Consider the following 13821-nt stretch of genomic DNA (forward strand, 5'->3'; position numbering starts at 1 on the left):
TATTTCACTCAGTGTACTTTGCAGGTGTGCAACTCTCACAGGGGAATGTACTCCAAGCCGTGCTTGAAAAAGAGAAAAAGCAGCTTGTTAAAAACAAGTGGCAAAATCTATGACTGGAAATGAATCAAGGCCAGAAACATGGACATAATTCCTCTCTGCTCTGCAAATCACACTCTTGAGTTTGGCAATCTGGGTTTTTTGCACTTACGGAAATACATGCTCTTTGTACTTTCCTGACACATGAATTGGGTCAGGCAAATAATTTTAGCATTACAGCATTGTGTGTTTGAGGTACATTCATAGACTAGTTTCTATAGAAGTCTAGGAATCAATGATACAGAAGAATACTTCATTTGTATCTTATACTTTTGTGCATTCCCCCTGAAGTACAGTATATGAAAGCTGCTATTATATGAACCCTTAAAAAGAATATGAGAGCTCGTGTATTGCATTAGAATATAGTGTTTCATCCTGCCCAGTATCCTCTCTTTCATTGGCCAGGTCTGGGTAATTTAGGGTGCTTATGCACACATGGTATTAATTTAGTCATCCACTCCCACATGTCCATCTTGATCCCCTAGTAGTTTCATATATTAGGGATAACTAAGCTATAGTGTGGATATACCAAATATCCTACCTTTCTTCTTCCTCTCGTGTTTTTGGGGTAGGTGGAGCACAATGTTTAAGGTGCTTAATCAGCAAATGCCACATGAATTAATAAAGACAAGAAAACTTTTTTTTCCATAAAAGCTAGCATTGTAGAGCATTTCAGTGTCTCATAGTGGTTCATGATTTTAAATGATCACATGTGATTACAGGTATAAATTAAATGTGGGTTTGTGTGAAAAGCACTTCCCCTGCTTATAACTGTGCATGCATGTAGCCTGTCCTTTTTTGTTCAGAGCAAATAAGTGTTTTAAAAGCTTCTTAAAGGGCCTTTATTGACAGTTTTTGAAGTAGTTGCAGTACCCAACAGAGGAGCTTAACAAGCCTTAGACAAAGGCACAGTTGGCTTGCAACACTAGCAAAGAAAACTCTTTATGTTGTAGCTTTATTACAGTTTCTTCCCTAAGGTCTGGCACTGGTAAATAAGTATATGCCCTTATGTTTACAGCAAAAGAGAAGGTGGGGGGAAGCTGCCTTCCTCTGGGGTGCTGCAAGATGGCTACAGGGGAGAAATACTGTGTGTAACTTGATAAGAGGTGAAATAAACAGGAAAGGTACTAAAGAAACTCAGCTCCTAGATGGCAAATCCAGACAAGTATCTTACAGTCTGCTTTCCTCTCAGCCTGTCTGCAAATACAAGGGAAAAATTAGCAACACTGCATTTCTTTGAAAAATGTATGCTTCACGATTGCACTATATATGTACAAACACAAGCAAACGCCATTGACTGAAATCACACATGTATTTTGAGATCTTTAATGATTACTCGTGAATTTTCCCGCCCTTGCAACACCACCATTCATACAGCCACAATACTACAATAACCAGTTGAACCAGTTTAGGCCTCCACTTCCCAAAATCCTACCTCAGATCCAGGGGTTCAAAATCCCCTCTGAAATTAGATTGAACTACAAGCCTAGTCTCGCATTATTTTTCAAGCTAGCAAAGAATAGAATTTGATTCACTGATTTATCAGAGTGTAGGAAAATAGGAGTGATACACATTTGCTTGATTCAGCACAACTTTGGGAAGGAAACTGAAGTCGTGGCTATCTGCCTGCATTGAAAGGTGAGCCTTTAGGGGATGCGGGTGGCGCTGTAGTCTAAACCGCTGAGCTTCTTGGGCTTGCCAATCAGAAGATCAGCGGTTCAAATCCCTGTGATGGGGAGAGCTCCTGTTGCTTGGTCCCTGCTCCTGCCAACCTACCAGTTCGAAAGCACACCAGTGCAAGTAGATAAATAGATACCGCTCTGGCGGGAAGGTAAACGGCATTTCCGTGCGTTGCTCTGGTTTCACCAGAAGCGGTTTAGTCATGCTGGCCACATGACCCGGAAAAACTGTCTGCGGACAAACACCGGCTCCTCGGCCTGTAAAGTGAGATGAGCGCCGCAACCCCAGAGTCGTCTGTGACTGGACTTAACTGTCAGGTGTCCTTTACCTTTACCTTTACCTTTACCTTTTAGTATTCTATTTGGTAGTCTAAGAGCATTGTGCATCATTCAACTTTTTACAAGAACAAACCTACCAGCTTGATAAGAACCTTTTTATATATGTAATGAGTCATACCCTTGCTTCATCTAGACCAGTATTCTCTACTTTTTCAAGAAGTGGTCTCAGCATTGTCTCTGGGATGCCAACTTATTATGCATTCAAATCATATACCTTTACCAGTGAGTTATGGCTCCTGGTTAGTTCAGGATAAGTACTGTCGCTAAATCAAACTCTTTCATTCAAATTTATTTCATCTAGCTTATTAGGATTATGAAACTAGTTATCGGTCACAGTTATTATTTCTGAAATTATTACTGGGATAAATGAAATCTTATGTCACAGAGAACTAGGAGTTGAAGGAGAGTTTCATTTGGTCCACATTTTTAAATGAACTGACTTGGTTCATCCCTCCTCATTAATACATGGATTGGAATGTCATTATCCTTTGCATTTCACACCTCTGAATTTTGCAATATAGCTCTTAGCTAAAAAAATTTAAAAAGCCTAAATGCATAGACAATGCATATTTTAGGATAAAATATGTTAAGAGGTACCTAAATTGAGACAAAATGCATATTTTAATATGTGATAAAAATATTATTTGCATATGTATTTTAATAACAGATTTTCATGCGAATTTCAAAAACAGTCATGGATGAATTCAGAAATGGGATAAAATAGATTTATGATAGAACATATGTGAAATTAACCAGAAAATGATCTTCTGAAATTGATCAGACATCCATCACTACTAAGAACAAAATTTGGCTTACTGGGTTTATTGGAGTACAGAAAAATCGGTGTTTTTACTTTAAAAAATTGATATTGCTATGCAAATTCTTCCCTGTCTTCCCAATTGTCTAGGAGATGCCTTTGGAATGTCATTTTCAAACTGACAGGATATTTGAGGCCCAATGGTTGAATGCATCTGCTGTTCAGTGCAGCAACGTGCTGGTGAGTTCACAGCTGCTAGTGGAGATGTTTCCTCTGTTCTAGTGACAGAGCCACAGGCCCTGTGTATGCTGTTTTATCAAGTCATATCATCCTATCAAAGTTCATTAGGTTCTGCTTCCATGAACTCTAGCATTTCCATGACGTAAGTTCATTCCAAGTTTTCTTACGCTCTTTTTAGCATGAATATGCAGCAGTGATGTGCAACATGTCCAGCAATGAAACTCCAATTGAAAGATTATCAAAAGGGCCAATTGCTCTCTTATCGATAGGCTTTTCTGGATAATTGTTGAGAGCTAGAAACATTTTTTTAAAAATAAAGTTGAGCTTGCTTGCCTGGTTTCCACATGGAAACATAATTTTGCTTTCCCATTGGTTTGGTACTCTGCTGCTGAGGTTTAATTAACAAAGTCAGAGCAGTACCTCTTTTTTTTTGCCCTAGGCTCCTGATTTCTCCTGCTGAATTTGAATATCATATTCCAAGAAACATCTTGTTGCAATATAGAAATGCCTTGTGTTGACAGCTATAAAGCTAACATGTATTTTGCCACTGGGGTCTGGTGTTTCTGTAAATGGGATAACTCTTAACACACTTTCTTTGTGCAGCTTCACACTTCAGACAAAAGGCACCTCTTTCCACTAAACCTTCAGCTGAAGGAAAAACCCGATAGATTCATTGATAGTCCAGCGCTGATGACAGGTTTGCTCTAAACACATTTTCTACCTTTTTCTTATTTGGAGAGGGTAAAATATCCTTTAGAAAGCTTACAGATTCTTAGCTAGTTGGTGCTTTTGACCTCCTAGAGTCTCTTTGCATACATTATTGGTAGATGTTTTGAAATCAGGGAAATGTACAAAAATTCGGATAATAATATAATAATAATTTATTATTTATACCCCGCCCATCTGGCTGGGTTTCCCCAGCCACTGTGGGCAGCTTCCAACAGAACATTAAAATGCAATAATCTATTAAACATTAAAAGCCTTGCTAAACAGGGTTGCCTTCGGATCTCGTTTTACGACGTTTATTTATTAATTATAATATTTCTTGTCCAACTTTCACCATAAGGTGCAGATTACAACATATTGGGTATACTCAGATACTCAGTGCTATTTTTCTAGAAAAAGAGGTGCTGGAACTCACCATGATGAGTGCCTCCCTTGTTCTCTTATAATGGCAGTGGCGCCCACCTGAGAGGTGCCAGAACTGAGTTCTGGTGAGTTCCAGCTAAATACTCATGTGTGAGTATACAGTATACTCACACATGTTCTGCTGTGTTCACTCATCCAGTTACTAAATACACAATAGTTTGGGCTGCAGTTTTATACGTACATGCTTGGGTGTAAGTCCCATTGATTTCAGTGGGACTTTCTCTTATGCAAACATGTATAGGATTGAGCTGTTAAAGCTGTAATGCTATACATACCTGAGAGTAAGCCCTACTGAACTCAGTGGGGCTTGGCTTCAAATAGGCATGTGTAGGGTTGTACTGTAAATATCATACTGGATTGATATTGAAATAAAAATGTGTGGACTGTTTAGGGCAGGCATCCCCAAACTCCGGCCTTCCAGATGTTTTGGACTACAATTCCCATCATCCCTGACCACTGGTCCTTTTAGCTAGGGATCATGGGAGTTGTAGGCCAAAAAATCTGAAGGGCTGCAGTTTGGGGATGCCTGGTTTAGGGTCAGGGATGGAATTTAGCTCAAAGGAGATAAATCTCCAGATAAACCAGCAGCAGTTTTTATGGGAACACAGTGTCACTGTGGGATACATTTGAAATATGTGTATTTTCAATGCTGGGAAGAAACAAAATATGTAAACACATTTCTGCTAATTCTGTCATCCCTGCCTATATATTTGTAATCAAAGCAAACACTCTTGAGCAACCACTTAAGTTTTTAATTTATTTCCAACCAGGGAGGGAGGAGAATGTTGTTTGGTCTGCATTTTTAGCAAACTGACCTCATTCACACCCCTGAGGGTAATATACGGATTGGGGCATTATTAGCCTTTGGGTTTTATGCTTCTCTGAATTTTGCAATAAAGTTTTCAGCTCCAGAAACATACCAAAATATGTGAAAAGTGTGCATTTTCAGGTGAAATATATTAAGAAATGTGTCCATTTGTATAAAACACATATTTAAATGTTTTCTCACAAAAGATATAGTTATGTAGTATGTCATTCAATAATTTATCACCAAAAACAGTTTTACTTAAGATTTCCCTAGAGTGTGACCAGCTTTGCATTACTTGTTTAGTTGATAGCTGAATTTTTTCAAGTGTTTTGAATATTTATACTGTATCGACTTACCTGATTTTATTGTTCACTTCTCAGAAGAAATTATTTTCAAGTGAGGGGTGAGCAAGCAATAAAAAATATTTTGTCACCAGATAATATTTAAGTACACATTTAGGCATGAATTTAAATACAGATTTTCATACAGATTTTTAAAATGGTGATTATTTTTGTATTCTTTATATATAAAAATGTGTAATGCTCTTTGTAAAAATACTAAAGCAGCTAAAGCAGCAGAGAATATCAAATCATTAAATAAAATTTTCTTTAAAAGAAAGAGAATATCAAATCATTAAATGCCATAATACATCCAAATAATAAGTTCAATATCAGTGGCACATCTGTTTAGTCTGTCTAAACAAAAATGTGTTATGAAAATGGTTGAAAACTTTGCACGGTTGATGCCTACCCAATATCAAAAGGGAGGAAATTCCAGAGAAAGAGACACTGCAATCCTAAAAGCCCTGTTCCCAATAGCCATGTTTAGACATTGCTCAGGAGCATATGGAACCACTAAAAGTGCCTTTGCTAAAGACTGCATTGACCAAGAAGGGACATAAGTAGTCCTTGAGATACTCTGGTCCCAAGTTGTTTGATTACTTAAAACAATTGTTTAAACTTGACCCAGTAGCATACTGGCAGCCAATGCCTGGATGACTGTGGCCAAGCTATGAATCATCCAAGAACAACTGGAGATGTTGTATCAGCCAAACTGGTGAAAAACACTCTTAGCCACTGAGGTCACCTGGGCTTCGAGTGACAATGATGGAATGAGTAGTATCTCCAGACTACAGATCCACTCCTCCAGATGGAGTGTAGCCCAATCCAGAACAACATAGCTGTCAAGTTTCGGATTTGAAAATAAGGGATCAGCAGCCTCACCTATCCTGGGGACAGTCACATGGCAGTGGTGGGCGGAGCCAGAAGCAAAAGTGGGCGGCACTGGTGTGAACGCGCGCAGTAGGCTTACTGTATTTTGGAGATGCTGCCCGTGGGCTACGACGCCTGTAAGCGCGGGAAATGGCTCCCGCTTGCTTTGAGGCTGCCAGGAGGTGAGGTCTTCCCAGTCCCTGGCCAGCGGGGGGAGGGAGAGGAGCTGCTTCCTTTGAAAAAACGGGAAATTAAAGGGATATAAAAAAATAAGGGATAGCAGCGGGAAACTGCTTGAAATAAGGGAGATTCCCGGGGAAAACGGGATACTTGACAGCACTGCAGAACAAGCAACTGATATATCAGTTCACCCACAGAGCCTCCATCTTGCCAGGATTCAGATGCAATTTATTTGCTCTCATCCAGCCCATCACTGCATTCAGGCACCAGCCCAGGACTGCATAGCCACACTTGATTAAGATGTTATCAAGAAATAGAACCTGGTGTCATCAGCATGCTGATGGTACATGGCACCAAAACTCTGAATGACTGCTGCCAATGTCTTCATATAGATGCTAAACAGCACCAGGAAAAGACTAGTCGCCTGCAGTATCTCATAGTGCAAGTGTCTATGGAAGTTAGATCTATAAATGGCTGTTAGCTGTAATACACATATGTAATATCAATGTTCATAGGTAATACATCTCTGATCAGAGGGTGCTGAAGGCAATCATTCAGATAGCTGTCTGAAAAATACCACTGTTTGGTAGAAAAATACTGGGCAAAATCAAGCTTTGGTTCAGAGTTATAATGTTGTTGTTGTAAAAGTCTGTTGTTGCATTTTCATTGCAACAGGGCTCCAGTTTGGCTGAAACACTAGTCTGTATGATTCCCCACCTACAGTTATTAATCCAGATCTTTCCCTCCCTTCTCCCATTTGGTTATTGCTTTCTATGTGATTTAGTTTTGTTCTATAGCATGTGGCGAAAATGTTTCTTGACACCACATTCTGTTGATTAATAAATAGGATTTCCTATTTATTCAGGGGGCAAAAGGCCTAAACTTTAGGAGAGCAGGTAATCCTTTTGTGCTCTAACACAGGGATGAAGAACCTGTGGTCCTCCAGATGCCGTTGGACTACAACTCCCATCATCTTGTTTGCTACATTAGCTGGGGCTGATGAGAGATGGAGCTCAACAACACCTGGAGGCCCACATATTTTCCATTCCTGGTCTAATAAAAATGTAATAAGCCATTGAAACAAGGACAGGCAGAAATAAGAGAAGTAAAAAGATTCCCATTTGGGGGAAGGTTGGTGAAATGTACGTATCATGCTGAGCATTGTAATGATAATTGTTTGCCATTGTAAACTAAAGTTTTTGCTAACTAGATGTATTGAGTTGTGCAAAGCTGCCTCTCATGTGGATATCTAGAATTAGAAAAATGTAGCACAAATTGACAAAGGGATTTTCAAGTACTAAATTATGTTGCAGTGGGAACGAGTGCCCAGAACTTCTGGGAAATCTTTAGGACTATGGCCAAAACTTCTTAAATTGTTGTATGTGCAGACTCTGCTGTTGGAAATGTTGCATTACTCTGGCAGGGGGGCAGTTGCACACACAAAGTTAAGCAGAGTCATATATGCTTCCAGCTTAGGATATTTGTCTCTTTTTTTCTAGTGGAGATTTATAATTGTGCAATTGGAAGTGCTGACTGTTCTCAGTGTCTTGGGAGAGAAGATCTGGGTCATCAGTGCATTTGGAGCGAGAGCAGTTCTAATTGTAGACTAAACACTGAGTCCCTCCAGATTCCAGGCATGTGTCCTCCTCCTGAGATTAAGAAGGTAAGTCTTGGGCACAGTACAGAAAGAGGCATTCTGCTCAGTGTCATTTTGCCGCAATATACAGGAATTGGTTGTTATTAATGGATGGTGGAACAGGGACTTGTATTCTGGACTTTACAGTGGATACATTAGGCTAGCTTGGTATTCAGAATTGGAGCCAACTAGTGCGACCCCACCAATGCAGAGATTTTAATATAGGGCTTCTAACCTTTAACTGTGTATTTAATTAGCGTACCAAATCAGCTTAAAAGTATTTAAATGTATTTCAAAAATACAATATTAAAACATTTGAAATACCCACTTTAAAGCAATACCAGTACCTAAAAACAAAACAAAAGTAGGAATAAATTCACCAGTCCCAGTTTTAAAATGCTAACACAGATGGTGCCGGGCCAATCAGAAGTCTCTTGATGCTGCAAACCAACTCTAGGAGGATGCTATGGTCAGTGGTATCAAAAGCTGCTGAGAGGTCAGGAAAAATCAAGAGGATCATGCTTGCCCACCCCCATCCCTCTCCTGACACAGGTAATCAACCAGAGCGATCAGTGCCGCTTCAGTGCTAAAACTGGACCTGGCACCAGTTTGAAATGGGTCTAGAAATCTGCTTCCTCTAAGCGCATATGAAGTGCTTGGAAACAGTCCTCTCTTACTCTTTGCTCATGAAGGGCTATTTGTGATTGGACAGTAGTAGTAGTAATTATATATATATATATATATATATATATATATATATATATATATATATATATATATATCACAATCCAGAGAAAATGCTCTTAAAACTGTATTGGTGAGGATGGGTAGGTCCCTGCTGCATTCATAATCCAATAGCCATTTTATTGTTAACTTCTACCATTCCCGTTTCTCAGGCCTGGCCATACAGAGGAAATGCTAAGGAGCCCATCTCGCTCCACTGTACAGTATAGGAAACTTAGCCTCCTGCCTCTCTGCCAAAATCAAGAATTGAAAACAAACCGCAAGAATTGAGGTTACGGCATGTCACGGGGTTGGGGATGCTATTTCTTAGCAGATACTGTACATTCAATCCAAATCCCTCCATTTGCAAAAACAAACAAGCTTTTCTTTAGTGTCTACAGAGTTGTCTTGTGGGGGAGGAGGACAACCACAAGTCTGTTGGAAAGGGACGCTGAGCTTAGTAAGGGAACATTATCAGCCTTAAGCAGCTTGGCGGAAGAAGGAGCCTCCACTCTTCACCTCCTGCCCCTTGGCTTACGTCATGTTATGCTGGCAGCAGTTACAGTGAATGGCAAGCTGCAGCCTCTCTAACTGTACTTTGAGGAAGGAAGGCTGCTGTTCCTGTGCAGCTTTTGGCGGCTTTATTTTTCCCCCCAATAGGTTTGTTGCAATTTAAAAGGCCCTTTCTAAATGTAGGGCATTAAGCTAGGCCAGGTGTCCAGCAAAATCAAAGTGGCTCTGTGGCTGAATGCAGAACAAAGGGCAACAAATAAAAATCTCTCCTGAATGTGCAACAAAATGTTGTTGTGTAGATGCTAACCACAACCTCCCAGAGGACATTGGGCAGTATATAAAAGCCATAGGTAGGTAGACAGGTAGATAAACAGTTTTTTTTTTAAACAAACAAACTATAGTCCTTTTGCAGCAAGACTTGGATATTGTTGTTTAAATGAAAAACCCCAGGGTGATAATTAGACAGTCTTCTCTCTGAATCAGTGCTGGGTCAGTATATAAAAAGGCAGGGAACAAATAGCCCACTTATAGCTGTTATCATTCATAACATGCATGGTGGTGTTTAGAGAGACCAACACTTTTGTTAAGGATTACACAAAAGATTGTGCTGACTGTTTCCAGCGCAAAGAGCTGGTAGCCTTATTGTGTTTTCTCCACCGGTCAGTTCTTACCACTTTCCCCCTTCCCTAAACTGTTATTCAAAACTTTTAAGAATACTGATGGTTGTATTTTCAATGGTGTATGAAATCATTTCTATATGAGGTAAAAGGCACTGTAAAAAACTGTATTAGTCACAAAGCAAAAGTAGGAGATGAATCTTAAGCATATGCCTCATTTACTGGACCCACAGACTTTTTTTTTTCACCTGTAGAAGAATAGGGAGCATAAAATTGATGTTTGTACCCAGACGGTAATAAAAATGAATGCTCTCCACCTTGCTGCCTTCCATGCCTTTGCTTTAACCTACTCTCATCAGAGTTCCCTTTGAACTTGCAGATCGAGCCCCTGAATGGACCCCTGGAAGGCGGAACTCTGGTCACAATACGAGGGAGAAATCTGGGCCGTAGGTTCAGTGATGTCATTAACGCTGTCAAAATAGGGAATGTGAAGTGTTCGCCGCTCCCGGACAGATATATCGTCTCTGAGGAGTGAGTAACTCATGCTGAATGATTTAAAAGCGAGTGAAAGGAAAGGGGTTGCTGTCGTTTATTTCCTCCTTTTCAGCTGATTGATCTCTTCCAGCGGTCTTTCTTTCTTCAGAGATCAGGAATGTGAGGGCTTGGTATGAGCGTGCAAATGTTTGCAGGGATTCACATGCATGCGTAAATGGAGAGTAAGGCATCCAATTATCCACTGGCCTCCTAGTTGTTAATAGTAGCTGCTACTGTTTGCTTTGTGACCCAGTGAACCAAGCTGACTCTGAATCAGCTCATTTATGAAAAGGGCAGATTTCTGTATGATACATATTGAAACTGATTAATGATTTTTTATCCCCACAAGGAATTCATTCCACAGTAATAACTTCAGCTGAGAGAAGTCACATTCTAGAATTCTCAGGTCGTTCCTGTGAATTGTACTCTCTGCTGAGGACTTCCATCTGGAAAATTACCGTAGGTCCTATCTGTTTTGTTTTGAGTGATGCACATGCATCCTCAGAGGGGAAGTTACCATGAGACAAACACTTTCTGTGAACAAGTGTGGAAAAGACAGGTACTAACTAACCTAGTTAGCTGGCTGTGCCAGGGAATTGATCTCCACAATATTCTAAGCTTCCGCCTGTCCCCTACCTGTGCCCTCAGCAGGTCAGGAGGACAAATGTAATCAAAACTCACACAGCTGCTACCAATTCTGCAGCTCTATCTAAAACAACTGGCAAACTACTTCTGTGCTGTCAGACCTTTCACTAGCTTCACATTCGCATACTTTTTTGCAAAGTTGTCTTCGTTATCTCTGCTAGACAGGCTTCAGAGACCAGCTGAGGTGATTGTGTGCAGTTACTTTCGAATGAAATCATCCACAAAAACCTGGGAGAAATTCTAGTGATAATTTCTTATGGAAAACGGTTCTAGGAGGCCAATGAGCCAAGGCCACCAAAGATCAGCAGATCAAGCAATCTTATAAGGGCTGTGCGTAAAGGCATGCTGTTGATAACAAGCAACGTAGCAAGGTCTAATTTGGGAAGAAATTGAAATTACCCGTTATGAACAGTTCAGGGAAATAGCTGGGTATAGCAATTATGAAGTTACCGTTTCCATCTGAGGAGGAGGAGAAAATACGCAAACAAGGCATTGGTGTTCCTGCACCAATTGTTTTTCGTGTGTGAATAGTGGTTATAATGAACACTTTATCCCAAGTCCTGAACCCGATTAACTTCCCAATCCTGGGTTTCTTTGAATTAAAAGTAGTGCGAGAAGTGACTGGCCAAGTGGGGCGGGGCCATTACACTAGCTTCCTAGCATGTGGGTTGCTTACCCACACGGAGAGGGGCAAGTCAGCAGAGAAGTTGTCATAGTGCAAATGCACCAGCAGGCGAAACAGAGTGGCTCTGCTGTTCCATTTACACAGTGGTGACTTCCCTGCTGCCTCCCCTTCTCCCTCCCGGTAAGCAACAGTAATCCACTGGGAAGCTAGAGTAATGGCTCCACCCCACCCAGTGAGCTACATCTGAGTTGTTGTTGTTCAGTCGTTCAGTCGTGTCTGACTCTTCGTGACCCCATGGACCAGAGCACGCCAGGCACGCCTATTCTTCACTGCCTCCCGCAGTTTGGCCAAACTCATGTTAGTAGCTTCAAGAACACTCGTCCAACCATCTCATCCTCTGTCGTTCCCCTTCTCCTTGTGCCCTCCATCTTTCCCAACATCAGGGTCTTTTCCAGGGAGTCTTCTCTTCTCATGAGGTGGCCAAAGTACTGGAGCCTGAATTTCAGGATCTGTCCTTCTAGTGAGCACTCAGGGCCAATTTCCTTGAGAATGGATAGGTTTGATCTTCTACTCAGTACATCTGAGTAGGGCCTCATTAAGTATTAACCTTCCCATAGTGTCCTTTGCACCATCTTGAATAAGCATTCTAAAGTTTTTAAAGTAGCAGTAATCCCCACAAAAAGAGATGCTGTTCCTTTGTTGGGTGGTGCAAGAGGGGGTATTTCCAGTGTTTAATGATGATGGCTGTTGTATTACCTATGGAAATGACCTCTTGGTTCCCCCTACCCAGCACTTCCCCCCCCACCCTTCTTTCTTGCACCCTATAGTATGATACGCCATAGCTTTTGCAGTGGACATATTCAGCTCTTAGTTGTTGTTGTTTATGAATGCAATTATCTGAAGAGCAGTCTGTTGACCCAAAGGGAACATGCATGCCTGGACAGGAAATGCATAAACAGCAGCAGTGGGACAACAAGGAGCAAATTAAAACACCAAAGATTAATTAATTAAAGCCCAAAGGTTGCGGGTGCAGATGTACTTTATTTAGGTTTGAAGTAGAGGGTGCTACCGAATCGAAATCACAGGATTATTTACTACTAATATAAACACCTAGTTATTTCCTGTTGGGTCATGAGCAAACTTCATATTTCTCTATAACACAAAATACCTTTTATTTTATTTTTAGTGACTTTTCGTAAGAAATAAAGCATAATTGGAGTTTCATGAGCTTCACGTTTTCAAGTAATGTGAAATACGTAGTTGCTCAATCAGGAAAAAATGGCAACAAAATTTCAAAAGTCAAGTCATTTTAAATAAGAATGAGGTTAACAGATATGGAGCCCCCTGCTTCATTCTGAGAAGGGCACCCCAAAATTCTGAACTGACTTTTGCCTCAAGAGTAATGGTGTTACTTCTTTCCAGCTCAGTCCATCCTGAACAGAAAAGGGTTAGTGAAATAATTTGTACCAGGCTAGTTTACACTTGGTTATATATGCCCCCTTCTGGAGGCTTACCTGTCACCTTGCATTGCATATGCCATCATGAATTCACCAACTTGTGAATATTTGGACGTTGAAATGGCTTCTGTGTGAGGAAAGTATGACAAGGTACCTTGCCATAGAAGAGAGCACACTGTTTCTGCTTGATCATGGTAAGCCATGAAGTGCAAGCTGGGCATTTGGATTCCATTTTGGGGGGAATCCCTGTTTCATCGAGAGAAGAGTGAGCATTCCCTACCAAAACATCCAAAGTGCTCTGAATTCTTAATGCAAACTGGTAGGGAGACCAACAGACACCCCCCCCCCCTTTCATGCAGAATGGAGTATCCCTTAGCATGTGACCACACAAACAAAATAATCTGATTCCAGTGCTTTTGACCTGGAGTACCCTTTTGTCAGACTTTCTGTATGGGAATATCATCTGCACTGGAAATGGTATCCCAACCCATGTGAGCATAGGTTTGAAGCTACTTTGCCTCCTGTATAAAGGATCTTAGCTGGAATCCGAAATAATGCTTTTAATATAAAAATAGAGAATTTTAAGGAATGGGGAATCGAGTTCAATCCAGC

General features: G+C 40.6%; 1 protein-coding gene across 1 annotated transcript in view; it reads left to right on the forward strand.

Annotated features, from left to right (window-relative positions):
- The window catches only part of PLXND1 (plexin D1), a 154335-nt gene that overhangs the window by 74871 nt on the left and 65643 nt on the right, over positions 1-13821 (forward strand). The window contains 4 exon segments of the mRNA XM_033141130.1: positions 3022-3111; positions 3715-3808; positions 7959-8122; positions 10328-10479. Of these exon segments, the coding sequence (XP_032997021.1) occupies positions 3022-3111; positions 3715-3808; positions 7959-8122; positions 10328-10479 (500 nt within the window).

This window comes from Lacerta agilis, chromosome 2 (assembly GCF_009819535.1).
Source record: "Lacerta agilis isolate rLacAgi1 chromosome 2, rLacAgi1.pri, whole genome shotgun sequence".
In the NCBI taxonomy this organism is placed as follows: domain Eukaryota; kingdom Metazoa; phylum Chordata; class Lepidosauria; order Squamata; family Lacertidae; genus Lacerta; species Lacerta agilis.